We start from the raw sequence: 14,074 nt of genomic DNA on the forward strand, positions 1-14,074 counted from the left end.
ATGTTTTTTGGAAAAAACTTGGTGATGAGTGTTTGCGAATATTCGGGCCCACCATGCGTACCTGGTGGAACATCATATCCTAACTAAAACCCCAAACCACTATTTTGATTTCATATCATTGCTAGAATAGTTTTCCTTTTCATCTATTTCTTGAACTATATTAAAGGTAGCTTCACTTCATTTATGAGTCTAACATGTTTTTTTTTACTTAAAAGGTGGAATAACCAAGACAAAAAGTTGAAGGATGATCTTATAGAGAGCATGACCCAACTCTTTGGACCTCATGCATTTGAGAGAAACAAGCTCCTTGAAAAAGCTAGTTCATGTTTGAAGTATACAAGGTACCAGTAAAGAAAACATTTACAGGATAACCCCAGGTACAAGCGTCTGCCCTATGTTCCTGAGGCTGAGTGGTAGGCTCTGATTTTGGATGGAAAATATAAAGCTGACAAGAAAAATGCAATTACACAAGTAGAGAGTACACCAAGGTATGTGATACTATTGAGAATGTAATTATGTACTAATTAACCTCTATATTTATACTATCTAACATATTTCAAACTTTCCATAGATTACCTGACACATCAAAGGCAACAAAGGCAAGACTAAAAAAGCATGGGACACACAAGCTCGGTTCTGGTGGTTTTTCGAAACTTCAAGCACGAGTTGTAAGTATTAGTAAATGAAAAATTGCATCAATTTTTTTACATATTGTGATGAGAAATGCTAGGATAGACTAGCTTGTCTATGCTCATGATCCTCAACTTTTGCAACTTTTGTATTTCCTTTTGATATTTTAACTACCCTCCATTTGTTGATGAAACAATGCAAGCAAAATTCACCATACCACGCAAAAATGCAGGGCTCAGAGTTCAAGAGATGCCTTACAGAAGAGGATAAGAGAATTGGCTTCCAACAAGGCTATAGAGTCGTGGCTAAATGGCTATGAGCTGAAATTAGTGTGGAAGGTTCTAATAATGATGCATCTAAGCCACAGGTAAATAAGCTAAATGAAATTTATTTCAAATTGAATACTTTACCAATTAGTCTATTTGATGTTAGGTCCAATATAAAGTGAGTATATCTATTTTAAGCAAGCAATGATAACAATGCATAGGATGTTGGAATGCAGCCTGACAATCCTTCTACACAATCTATGGATGATGAAGGTTCGCATGATGTGCATCCCAGTGGTGGAGGTATACATTTTCTATTAAATTTTTTATTTGTAATTGTAATTGGTGCTTGGATTAACATAACATTTTGTATAGTAGCTGTAGAGGATCGAGGGGTCGATGTTCATGAGCATGTTGACGTTGAGTCCAGACAAAATGATGTGGTCAGATCAGGTAAAGAGCGCGACAGTTATGTTATTTAAAATAATTAAATACTTGTAACAATTATAATAAATTATTTTAAATTTAACTCTTTTATTTGTTATTGCAGAGGAGCCCCCTTTGCAACAGCATAGGAATTTGAGATCATTAAGAAAAGAGAATAGAACAACTGATGAGGGGGGAATTGATGATGACACTGATGCTCCTCTTAGAGCTTACATAGAAAAAAGAAATAGAAAGAAAAAAAAGAAATTATTTTCATCTACATACCTTAATTGATAATGACTAAATTTTGTGTCTCAATGAATTTAATTATGTGCTAATGAATGTTCATGAATTATGTGTTAATGCAAAATATTGATGAATGTTGCATGTTAACAAATCTAATGTGTTAATGAATGTTATCATGTGATATTGATTGAATGTTATCATGTGATATTGATTGAATGTTACATTTTATTAATGGTTAAAAGAATGAATGAATGTTAGATGTTAATGGGGAATGTAGAGTGATGTTAGGGGGAGGGGGGTGGGGCCAAATGAGCTTCCACCTTCACATGGTTGGCCCTGTTTAGTAGAGAATATTAAACTATTTTCGAAATAAAGTGAAGCTCAATAAGATACTAAATATTTCTCTATTTTGTCCTATGTTTAGACTGTTGTCCTATGCATCTAAGGCTTCATGCTTTGAACTGTCATGAAGTGCTAAACTTGTAGCTTTTTTATTGCATCCTTGGATCTCAGCACTGTCTTGAGATTGTGTTATCACCAATGATGCAATTATCATAATTAACTAGGGAAACAATGAGTCCCTATGTTTCATTGGATCTCATGTAATGATAGAAAGGCAATGAGAGTACAGATACTTGTGATGACACTTGAGAAAACCTTTGCGTTTCTACCCTGCATTATCATACAACCAACTTACGATCGATGCATGTGTACAAGTTCTTAAAATTTACAGTACAATTTCCTCACTACATGAAAACAACATAGCCATAGAGTAAGCTTTTCATACCAATTGTATATAGAAGCTATAGAATTTTACAATTTTTATAGTTTAATTTCCCTTTCTAAGTATGATAAAAATATCATTAGTATTCTAATTTGAAAAAATCCAAAATAATATAGGATTTTCTAAGACAAGTAATTATTTTATCTAACTTCCTTTCAGCTTGCATAAACAACTGCAAGATTATTATTTTATCGTATCTCTAATTTATTACGATACCATCCTTATCTATTTGGAAACATTGTAGGTAACAATCGCTTCCTTGGCTTCAGTTTTTAATGAATATGCTCTAAAGAGGCAATTTGAGACAAGCATCTACCTTCAGGTGAGTAATTTGTAGTGATCTATTGATATCCTAGAGATCATTACTAGTCTAATACAGGTTTGTCACTCGAGCATGCTTAGTAGAAATGAGGATTTTCTATTGCTCATAAAACCTAGTAAGCATATGATAGTATTTTCTATGATATTTATATTGAGTAGAAATTGTGTCCTTACTATTTGTGAAGTGCTAAAATGTTTTTCAACAAACATGATTGGTTTCACCCTAAAAGCTTTAGTTTCCCCCAATAGGTTGGCTATCTGACACTTGAGGCATTTGTTCAATTCTTGGATGAGTTTCCGGAGGAGAAACCTGGGGATTCAGTCCTAGAAAAAAATGAACATGAGATTGGATGGCTTGAAGCTGGGAAGCCTTTCTATCCAACAATGTTTGATCATGTACTTCAGATTTTTAGTCATGACCAACCACTTAGTTGTCTGGGAAGACCAAGGTATGTAATTGCATTGTATTAGATATGGTTTTTGTCGAGATTCTATTACTACAAAAATGTTGTGCAGTCTGTAACTTCTAATTGTATGGTATTTTAACATAATTTTTGTTTTAATTTGATTTAGTTAGATTGAAAAATGTCTACACAGTTACTGCTAGAAGCTCTTTCAATTTTCACCCGATGGAATGTAGAAATCTCATGTCTTCAAATGTTTAATAGAATATGTATATGAATTTTTCTCACTTTCTTTTATTGCAGGTCAATTATTCAACTATTTTTTTGGGATTGACATTTGAACTTCCATTTTTAGAGGTTAGAAAGTTAGGCTTAGAAACTCAAGTTATTCTGAACCATGCCTGGACATCAAAATGAAATAGATTATTTTTATCATGTCAAGTATAAATTTTTATCATTGTGAATTGGATTTTAACTCACTTATTTGAGACTTATAGAATCTTATCATTATTGATAACTATGTGTTTTCTTTAATCACTAGTTTCTTATTCTTGGGGACCACTCCCTTTATATTATAAGATCAGAAAATTTACGAAAGATGAGGAAAGATTCTCATATACAATAGTAGTTCATAGGTGGAGAAAATACTCAAACAACTTATTGTTAATAAGGATATGGCATCATGATACCTTATAATTGTTTTTAATATTTTTCTATGTAGGTTCACCAATTTCAAAATAAAGCTTTAGCAAAGGACCTAAAAATTGTTTTGTTTCAAGTTTCCCAAGGCCTTAGACAACACAAGCTAGATTGAGGGGAGATGTTAGCCATTAGTCATGAACACGAGGCAAGTTCATTTTAATCTCAAAATGTTTGATCAACACCTTCTATCCCTGCACTTTTTAATAACAATACCTTACTTGATTCTTATCATTGATTGTCTTATGGAAGACGTTATCTACCCCAAGACATAATTGATTTGTATGCTATTACTTAGTAAACCATCATGCATCTCCATTTTGAAGAAATCTACAACAAATGCTTTGGGATTTCTATTTGTTTATTTGTGTACTGTAAAGGCTCATTGTTTTTTAGCATGATACATTAATGAGTTAATCATTTTTGTAAATGCTCATTTATTCTTAGCACAATACTTTAGTGAGTAAATCCTAGGGTTTTATGCCATCTCTATTTTAATTGCATATTTGGTGACATTGACATAATATATGACTTTGTTGACCACCATCAATATTAACTATAAACATGGTTGACTGTCATTCAAGGTAGTGCACTTACATAGTTCATCAACCAATAATCTCTTGCAATTGCCAATGGTATTATTAATCAGTGCTAACACCTCCATTGTATTGTCATGTTGCTTTATACAACACAGTTAACTTTCATGAGATATCAATAATATTCATTAAATTAATGTTTCTTTTATTGTTGATGACTTGTTTTGATTTGGGACTACTCAATGAGTGCATTAACTCCTATAGCTACATGTTACCACTGTAATAGCATGTTGCCCTAGTGCTATCATCACTAATGCATCAATAACTAAGGAATTTTTTTTTTTTTTGTTTTATTTTCTATCTGTTGCAATTGCAACATCCACCAATAGAATTGTGACGGGGTTGTTGTAGCGGCAACACCATATACCGTCGCAATTTCCTGGGTGTCCGTCGCAATTGCGACGTCTGCCAGTTTTCCAAGTTTTTCGATAGGGCGTTATGTCACCATCGAAAAACCCTACCATTTTTCATTGGCGTCATAGCGCCTTGCAATATTTTTGGGTGTTCGTTGCAATTGTGACGTCCGCCAGTTTTCCAAGTTTTTCAACAGGGCGCTATGTCGCCATTGAAAAACCCTGCCATTTTTTGTTGGCGCCATAGCACCTTGCCATATTTTTGGGTTTTCGTCGCAATTGCGATGCCGACCAAAAGAATTGTGACAGTGTTGATATTACACTAAAGTGGTCACCTTCCGTCGCAATTGCCAAGGTTTCTGTCGCAATTGAGACATCAGCCACATGAATTGTGAGGGTGTTGATGTCACAATAAAGTGGTTGAATAGCAACGGATAGACGTCGTAATTGCGACACCATGGGATAGACGTCATAATTTGCAACTAAAAAACAACGACGTCTATTACTGTCATAATGGCAACACATTGCCATCGTAATTGTGACACATAGACATCGCAAATTGATGCCAAATGTATTAGTGTATGGTTTATAATCTTTATTTTCTCTTACAGGTATCACCTGTCAGTGGGGGGCAGAGTGCGAGGGATGAGGCAGGACCGATTGACAAGGGAAAGGTAATTAGGTTCTTTCTATTTGATTAAATATCAATGCATTCTTTTAAAATGTTTGTGGTAATGAAATTTAATTACATTCTTTATTGTATAGGGTGTGGCTAATGGTGATGAGTCCAGTCAGATTCCACGTGGCAAACGCTCAGGTATTTCCATTCGCACTAAGAGCCCCATCGTATGTATAACTATCATTTACTTTTTATTTTCCTTATTTTCATAAATAATTTCAAAAATGATTTTTGTGATATTAACAACTAGTATTTTGTATCTCATAGGAAAGACCTAGTGCATAGGAGGTTGGACGCTAGAGTTTTGTATCTTTGCTAACGCAACCATTATATCCAGAGGAGGAGTCAACACAGGTAAGTTGTAGTTTGAATTCTTGATTATATGTTATAAATTTAGCATGTTGTAAATTATAATGTTATAGTTTAAGTTGTAGATTTATCTGACAAACATACTTGAACATACACAGGCCACAATCAGTGAGGTTCAAGCATTACCAAGGACATATGAGAGGACTCTTGACCGGCGCAGGAGGTCGATGAGAGAGGTATTTATGATGAAATTTTAATACTATAAATCTTCATTAAAAAAAAGATCATTATGCATTTGAGTAATTCAATGTTAGATACATAGAATCATATAAATTTAGTAGTCTAACTTTGGGTTTTCCTTTTTTGTTTATGTAGGAGGCATCTGATCCACCTAGTGTAGTGAAGAGGCTACATTTTGATCATCCACTAGCAGCCTAGGATAGTATATTTTTCATAGGATGCATCATGAGACATTTTGAGATGGCATATGCCACATTGTTTACAGAAACATTGATATTATACACATTCTGATGGCATGATCAGCCACATTTTGTATATAGATCTATGTATTTTGATATATATTTGTGTAATTTGTCTATGGATACATGAACTTTGATATATATTTGTGTAATTTGTCTATGGATACATGTATTTTGATATTATTTTTTTCATTTATGTGCACAATGATATACATATTAATTTAGTATAGTATTGTTCAATTTATCGTGGATCATGTGTATTATTTATGTTTATGGAATATCATTCATTATGATCATGTTTGTTATATTTGATTTAAATGCAATAATTTGTGAATAACATTTTAGAAACCTTTATTATCAAATTTTTATGCAATTTTTAATTTGAAATGCTATCATATATATGTTTAATTTGAAATAATATATGTAATCCCTTAAGATGTCACTATGGTTCACCTGCCCAAACACACTTAGAGCACCTTGGAAATAAGATAGGCTATTGTAGGCCTCGACATAACCATCTTGTAGCATTTGACTTTTCATCAATAGCCCCCATGAGCTTTGAGTTACGACCCTCGAAAGGTCAACCTCGAGATGCACTTAGAGCACCTTAAAGACTCTTTGGTATGGGGTGTGATGTACTACAAGGCTTGTTCACATAGAATAGTCCTTCTTAGGACTTCCAAAGGTCAAAGTCAAGACTTTTTAATTTTCTTCTTGCTTCTTCCACTTTGGATCCATCTATGATCCACCTCCTTCACCTTGGTACATCAACTTTACAAAGAAAAATGAGAACAAGAGCTAATTCATGAGACTTTACTACACATTCAGCTTACCAAGCCCACATGACATTTTGGAAATGCAAGAAAGATACAAGGCTTCCATCAGCATCATGACATTGATATGTATGAGTTTGGATCAACCAACAACTCTACAATAACTAAAAACCAATATCTCAAACAAATTTCAACTGGATGTTGTTGTTAGCACATTAAAATCACAATTATAGCAAGGTCATTTCACATCTTATATAGGTATTTCCAACCTTTTATATTCATGCTCAAATCCCTAACTAACTCTTTGCACTCATTTTCAACTTTGCAAGAAAAAGTTGGAAAAGTTGGAAAATTGCAATTTTGCAACTTTTGTAATTTTGAGCAATTTTTGTTATAACTTAAAATTCTTAATTAAACGAGTTCAAAAAACTTGGTAAGGGTTCCTATTAGATTTATTTAGACATTACAAGATGTTTTTTGACCCTTGGTCAAGTTTTGTACCACTTTGGTCAACCTAACCCCTGTTGAGAAACTTATAAGTATAACAATAACTTAGGAGCAAAAAGCCACTTAGCAACTAAGTTAACCTTACCTAAGGACCTAATAGGTCTTATTAAACCACTTGTGAAGTGGCTAGCATAAATACAAGCCAAAATGACAAGAAAGAAGCACTAGGTACAAACTAGACTACCTAGGTGCTCCTACACCAGGGTGGTTGTGGATGATGGAGGCTCTCTATGGTCGGAACAAAGGTGTCAATAAGGTTCACCTACCCATCCAGAGCAAATGGAAATGACGATTTAATGTCAAGATCAGCAATTTCAAAGTTATATTGTGATGCACCTATAAACTAAGGCACACTACAAGTGTTGGCATTGAGTGAGATCATTGTGCCAAATCCAAATGGAATGTGATCTCTCAAAAATGAGAGATATTATTTTAGGCCTCGACATGACTATCTTGTACCATTCAAAATTTCATTGATAGCCCCATGAGCTTCGAGTTACGACCCTTGGAAGATCGACCTTGACACGTACTTAGAGCACCTTAGAGACTCTTCAGTATGGGGTGGCCGCAAATGATGGAGGCTCTGTAGCCAGAACAAGGGTGTCAATAGGGTTTAGCTACCCATTTGAAACTAATGAAACTGATGATTCGATGCCAAGATTAGTAGTTTCAAAGTTACATTGTGATGCACCTATGAGTTGAGGCACACTACGAGTTTTGGCATCAAGTGAGATCACTATGCTAAATCCAATCAGAACGTTATCTCTCAAAATTGAGAAAAATTATTATAGGCCTCAGCATGACCATCTTGTAGCATTTGAAATTTCATCAATAGCCCCCATGAGCTTCAAGTTACAACCCTCGAAAGATCGACCTTGACATGCATGTAGAGCACCTTGGAGACTCTTCGGTACGCAGTGGTTGGAGATGATGGAGGCTCTCTGCCGCTAGAACAAGGGTGTCAGTTTAGGGTTCACCTACCCATCTAGAGCTAATGGCACTAATGATTCAATGCCAAGATCAGAGGTTTCAAAGTTACGCTATGATGCACCTAAGAACTAAGGCACACTGCGAGTTTTGGCTCGAGTGAGATCACTGTGTTGAATCCAAATGGAATGTGATCTCTCAAAAATGAGACAAGTTATTTTAGGCCTCAGCATGATCATCCTATAGCATTAAACATTTCATCGATAGCCCCCATGAGCTCTGAGTTATGACCCTCGAAAGACTGACCTCGACACGCACTTAGAGCACCTTAGAGACTTCAGTAAGAGGTGATCGTGAACGATGGAGACTCTCTATGACTAGAAAAAGGGTGTTAGTAGGGTTCACCCACCCATCCAAAGCTAATGGCATTGATGATTCCATGCCAAGATCAACGGTTTCAAAGTTACGTTGTGATACACCTATGAACTGAGGCACACTGCAAGTTTTGGCATCGAGCGAGATCATTGTGCCAAATCCAAACGGAATGTGATCTCTCAAAAATGAGACAAGTTATTTTAGACCTTGGAATGATCTTCATGTAGCATTTGACATTTCATCAATATCCCTCACGAGCTCTGAATTACGACCCTCAGAAGATTAACCTTGATACACACTTAGAGCACCTTGGAGACTCTTTGGTACAGGGTGGCCACAAACAATGGAGGCTCTCCGCAACTGGAACAAGGGTGCCAGTAGGGTTCACCCACCCATCTAGAGCTAATGGTATTAACAATTTGATGCCAAGATCAATGATTTCATATTTACGTTGTGATGCACCTATGAACTAAGGCACACTACGAGTTTTGGCATCGAGCGAGATCATTGTACCAAATCTAAATGGAATGTGATCTCTCAAAAATGAGAGAAATTATTTTAGGCACCAGCATGACTGTCCTATAGCATTCGACATTTCATCAATAGCCCCCATGAGCTCCGAGTTACAACTCTCAGAAGATTGACCTCGACACGCACTTAGAGCACCTTAAAGACTCTTCGATACGAGGTGGCTGCAGACGATGGAGGCTCTCTGCAATTGGAAAAAGGGTGTTAGTAGGGTTCACCTACCCATCCAGAGCTAATAGCACCGATGATTTGATGCTAGGATAAGTGGTTTCAAAGTTACGCTGTGATGTACCTATGAACTAAGGTACACTACGAGTTTTGGCATTGAGCAAGATCACTGTATTGAATCCAAACAGAATGTGATCTCTTGAAAATGAGCTAGGTTATTTTAGGCCTCAATATTACCATTATGTAGCATTTGACATTTCATCAATAGCCCTCATGAGCTTCGAGTTATGACCCTTAGAAAATTGACCTCAACACACACTTAGAGCACCTTGGAGACTCTTCGGTATAGGGTGGTCATGGATGATGGAAGCTCTCTGCGTCTAGAACAAGGGAGTCAATAGGATTGACCCATCCATCTGGAGCTAATGGTGCTAACAATTTGATTCCAAGATCAATGATTTCAAAGTTACACTGTGATGCACCTATGAACTGAGTCAGACTACGAGTTTTGGCATTGAGCAAGATCATTGTACCGAATCTAAATGAAATGTGATCTCTCAAAAATGAGAGAGGTTATTTTAGGACTCAACATGACCATCCTATAGCATTCAATGTTTCATTAATATCCCCCACGAGCTCTGAGTTACGACCCTCAAAAGATCAACCTCGACACATACTTAGAGCACCTTGGAGACTATTCGATATGGGGATGCCATGGACGATGGAGGCTCTTTGTTGCTGGAACAAGGGTTTCAATAGGATTCACCCATCCATTCAGAGCTAATGTTTCTAACAATTCGATGCCAAGATCAACGGATTCAAAGTTACGTTGTGATGCACCTATGAACTGAGGCACACTACGAGCTTTGGCATTGAGTGAGATCATTGTGCCAAATCCAATTAGAATGTGATCTCTCAAAAATGAGATAGGTTATGCTAGGCCTTGGCATGACTATCCTATAGAAGATCGACCTTGACATGCACTTAGAGCACCTTAGAGACTCTTCGATATGGAGTGGCCACAGACAATGGAGGCTCTCCACAACCAAAAAAAGGGTGTCAGTAGGGTTCACCTGCCCATCTAGAGCTAATGGCACTGACAATTCCATGCTAAGATCAGCAGTTTCCAAGTTACATTGTGATGCACCTATGAACTGAGGCACACTACGAGTTCTAGCATCAAGTGAGATCGTTGTGCCAAATCCAAATGGAATGTGATCTCTCAAAAATGAGATAGTTTATTTTAGACCTCGGCATGATCATCATGTAACATTTGACATTTCATTGATAGCCCTCACGAGCTCTAAGTTATGACCTTTGAAAGTTCAACCTCAACACGCACTTAGAGCACCTTGGAGACTCTTCAATACGAGGTGGCCGTAGATGATGGAGGATCTCTGTGGCTGGAACAAGGGTGTCAGTAGGGTTCATTTGCCCATCCAAACTTAATGTCACTGACAATTTGATGCCAAGATCAATGGTTTCAAAGTTGCATCGTGATGCACCTATGAACTGAGACACACTATGAGTTTTGGCATCAAGTGAGATCGTTGTACCAAATTTAAATGAAATGTGATCTCTTGAAAATGAGAGAGGTTATTTTAGGCCTTGGCATAATTGTCCTGTAGTGTTCAATGTTTCATTGATAGCCCCCACAAGCTCTGAGTTATGACCTTGGAAGATCAACCTTGACACATACTTAGAGCACCTTAGAGACTCTTTAGTACGAGGTGGCCACAAACGATGGAGGCTCGTTGTGGATGGAAAAAGGGTATCAATAGGGTTCACCTGCCCATCTAATGGTATTGATGATTTGATGCTAAGATCAGTGGTTTCAAACTTACGTTGTGATGCACCTATGAGCTAAGGCACACTACGAGTTTTGGCATCGAGTGAGATCGCTATGCCAAATCCAAATGGAATGTGATCTCTCAAAAATAAGATACATTATTTTAGTCCTTGGCATGACTATCCCACAGCATTTGATGTTTCATCGATAGTCCCCACGAGCTCCGAGTTATGACTCTCAGAAGATTGACCTTGACACGCACTTAGAGCACCTTGGAGACTCTTCAATACAAGGTGGTCATTGATGATGGAGGCTCTTCACGACTAGAACAAGTGTGTCAATAGGGTTCACCCACCCATATAGAGCTAATGGACCTGATGATTCCATGCCAAGATTAGTGGTTTCAGAGTTACATTGTGATGCACCTATGAACTAAGGCACACTACAAGCTTTGTCATCGAGTGAGATCGCTATGCAAAATTCAAACAAAATCTGATCTCTCAAAAATGAGACATGTTATTTTATGCCTTGGCATGACCATCATGTAGCATTTGAAATTTCATTGATAGCCCTCACGAACTTCGAGTTACGACCCTCGAAAGATCAACCTCGACACACACTTAGAGCACCTTGGAGACTCTTTGGTACGGGGTGGCCACAAATGATGGAGGCTCTCCGCGGCTGGAACAAGGATGTCACTAGGGTTAGTATTAAGTAAAAAAAATATTTTTTACCTCTCTCAAGTTTTTGGCATTGGGCATAGTTCAAGTTTGGTGTTAGTATGTATTGAAATCATCATTTTTAAGATCCCTCCACATAAATTGCATTATGTAAAATCATCTTTGTTTCTTACATTAAATCAACAAGTTTACATTTACAATATCTCAAGTGTTTCATCATTATTACATCAATATACAACTACCAAAAATAGTAGTGTCAAAAATCATAGTGTCAAAAAAATTAGTGTCAAAAACAGAATAGATTTTTTTTCATTATGCTCCTTATTTAGTTCTTTATCTTCAGGCATGACTACTCTTCATGATGTACCTACATTCCAATATCATAAAAAATATTAGTAATTTATTATATTAAACAAGATAGTCATTGGTTCACTGAATCATTATAAACAAAATAACATAAGAAGTAAATATACCTAGTCTAGTTTTCCAATTGGGTCCTCTCTCTATTTTAGGGTCTCCAATAGGGCTTCATGATCAACATTAGTAATAGTAAAAAGTTCTTTTAATTTTGGTCTTCCTTGATGCTTCAACAACTATACATTTGTTGCTATAATAAGATGCAAATATATGAGAATTGTTTTTTTCTTTTAATAGTCTTCAAATGTAGGAATTCAATTCCTTCTAAGCATGTATGTCTGCAACCATGTTCCAATGACAACCACTGAACCAGTAGGGTATGTGAATCTATCATCATCTATGATCGATTGTGCAAGATTTTGTTTACCTCTTACACAACGTGCTAACCAATAATCTAATTTCTCATCACTCCCCTATGGTGCAACCAATGCAAAGACATGTTCTAGCTAAAGAAGATATGATAGATGATTATGCTCAAGTGAACTTTCCATGTCATCATTTTTTATAGAGGGTATGATAGACAATGGAGTAAGATAATGTGGAGCCCATGTGTCCAGCCACTCACTTGACTCATAGTGATTCCAATCACACTAAAAACAACTAGGACAAAAACAAGCTAGTTGTTGTGTCCAAATGGTCCATGTACTAGAATTAGAGCTCTGGAATAAATGCATTTTTGATGAGTCTCTCACTGTAGCACGATTTGATCTATCACCTATGGACCCTTCCTCAACCAACCAAAAAAACATGCATACTACTAAATCAAGTGTCCCCCCCTGTGATAATGTTCAACTACACCAATCAACAATGCTACAAGCATCAGGAAGCTATGCTCCTAAAATCTTCAATTGCTCCTTAACTAGATCTCTCTTCGTGCATGCCCCTACTCCATCATGTTCTCCTTTCCCATGGCCAGACTCAAAAAAACTCCAAATATGAGGCACCCCCCCTCTCTATGTGCATCCTACACAACCAATAAAACATGTGAGCATTCTTGAATTGACCTATACAATTATCTAACCAAATGATATGTCTATCCATAGCAATTGCATGCTCCTATAAGAATAAAAATAATTCTCAAAACAATGTTGCACAAACTCGTGAGAGTGAGATCTATCATCACCCATATAAAAATGGTACTCTCTAATAATCTTTTGATTATCTTCCACACTGTCAAGGGCATGTATATATGTTATGTGGACAAAAATAGCAATCTGAATGGAGTTGTAATACTGAGATTGTGTCTCATTTTGAGGCTGCAATGTGTAGTTCTCAGCAAATTCAACAACTGATATAATAGTGCCAATGAGAAAAGTCTCCTTACACATTTTACATTATTGATTCAACCAGTGAGACCTATGACTATGTCTTGCATACTTGTAGAAAAGATTTGTTTTGAAATCTAAAATAAAACTAGCCACACTGATTTGTTTTGCAACCAATTCACATCTAGAGCCCTCACCTCCACTCTTCAATGTGTATTTCATGGTTTCATATACTATTTTTTTTACTATTGTCTTCCCAAGATCTTATTCGCACCCCTCATGGAAACATATGTCAAACTTGGCACTTCTCATTTAAGCAAGCATTTCTATAGAAAAAAACAACCATCAACTATACAATATAAAAATTGATCTAGCAAGTCTCTTGATGATTTTGGAAGACCATTAGCACTACAATTCTCCAACATTTCTTTACTATGCAAAGTAGAATGGATG

At 36.4% G+C, this 14,074-nt stretch overlaps 1 protein-coding gene across 1 annotated transcript in view; it reads left to right on the forward strand.

The window, feature by feature from the left end:
- Positions 1-14,074, forward strand: part of LOC149560595 (putative auxin efflux carrier component 1d) — a 100,288-nt gene that overhangs the window by 48,702 nt on the left and 37,512 nt on the right. Inside the window, exons 5-6 of the mRNA XM_089827648.1 lie at positions 5,337-5,399; positions 5,491-5,571. Coding sequence (XP_089683774.1) covers positions 5,337-5,399; positions 5,491-5,571 — 144 coding nt within the window. The remainder of the gene's footprint in view (positions 1-5,336; positions 5,400-5,490; positions 5,572-14,074) is intronic.

Source organism: Cupressus sempervirens, chromosome 4, assembly GCF_028749045.1.
Source record: "Cupressus sempervirens isolate cs-2001-9-10 chromosome 4, ASM2874904v1, whole genome shotgun sequence".
Taxonomy (NCBI): Eukaryota; Viridiplantae; Streptophyta; class Pinopsida; order Cupressales; family Cupressaceae; genus Cupressus; species Cupressus sempervirens.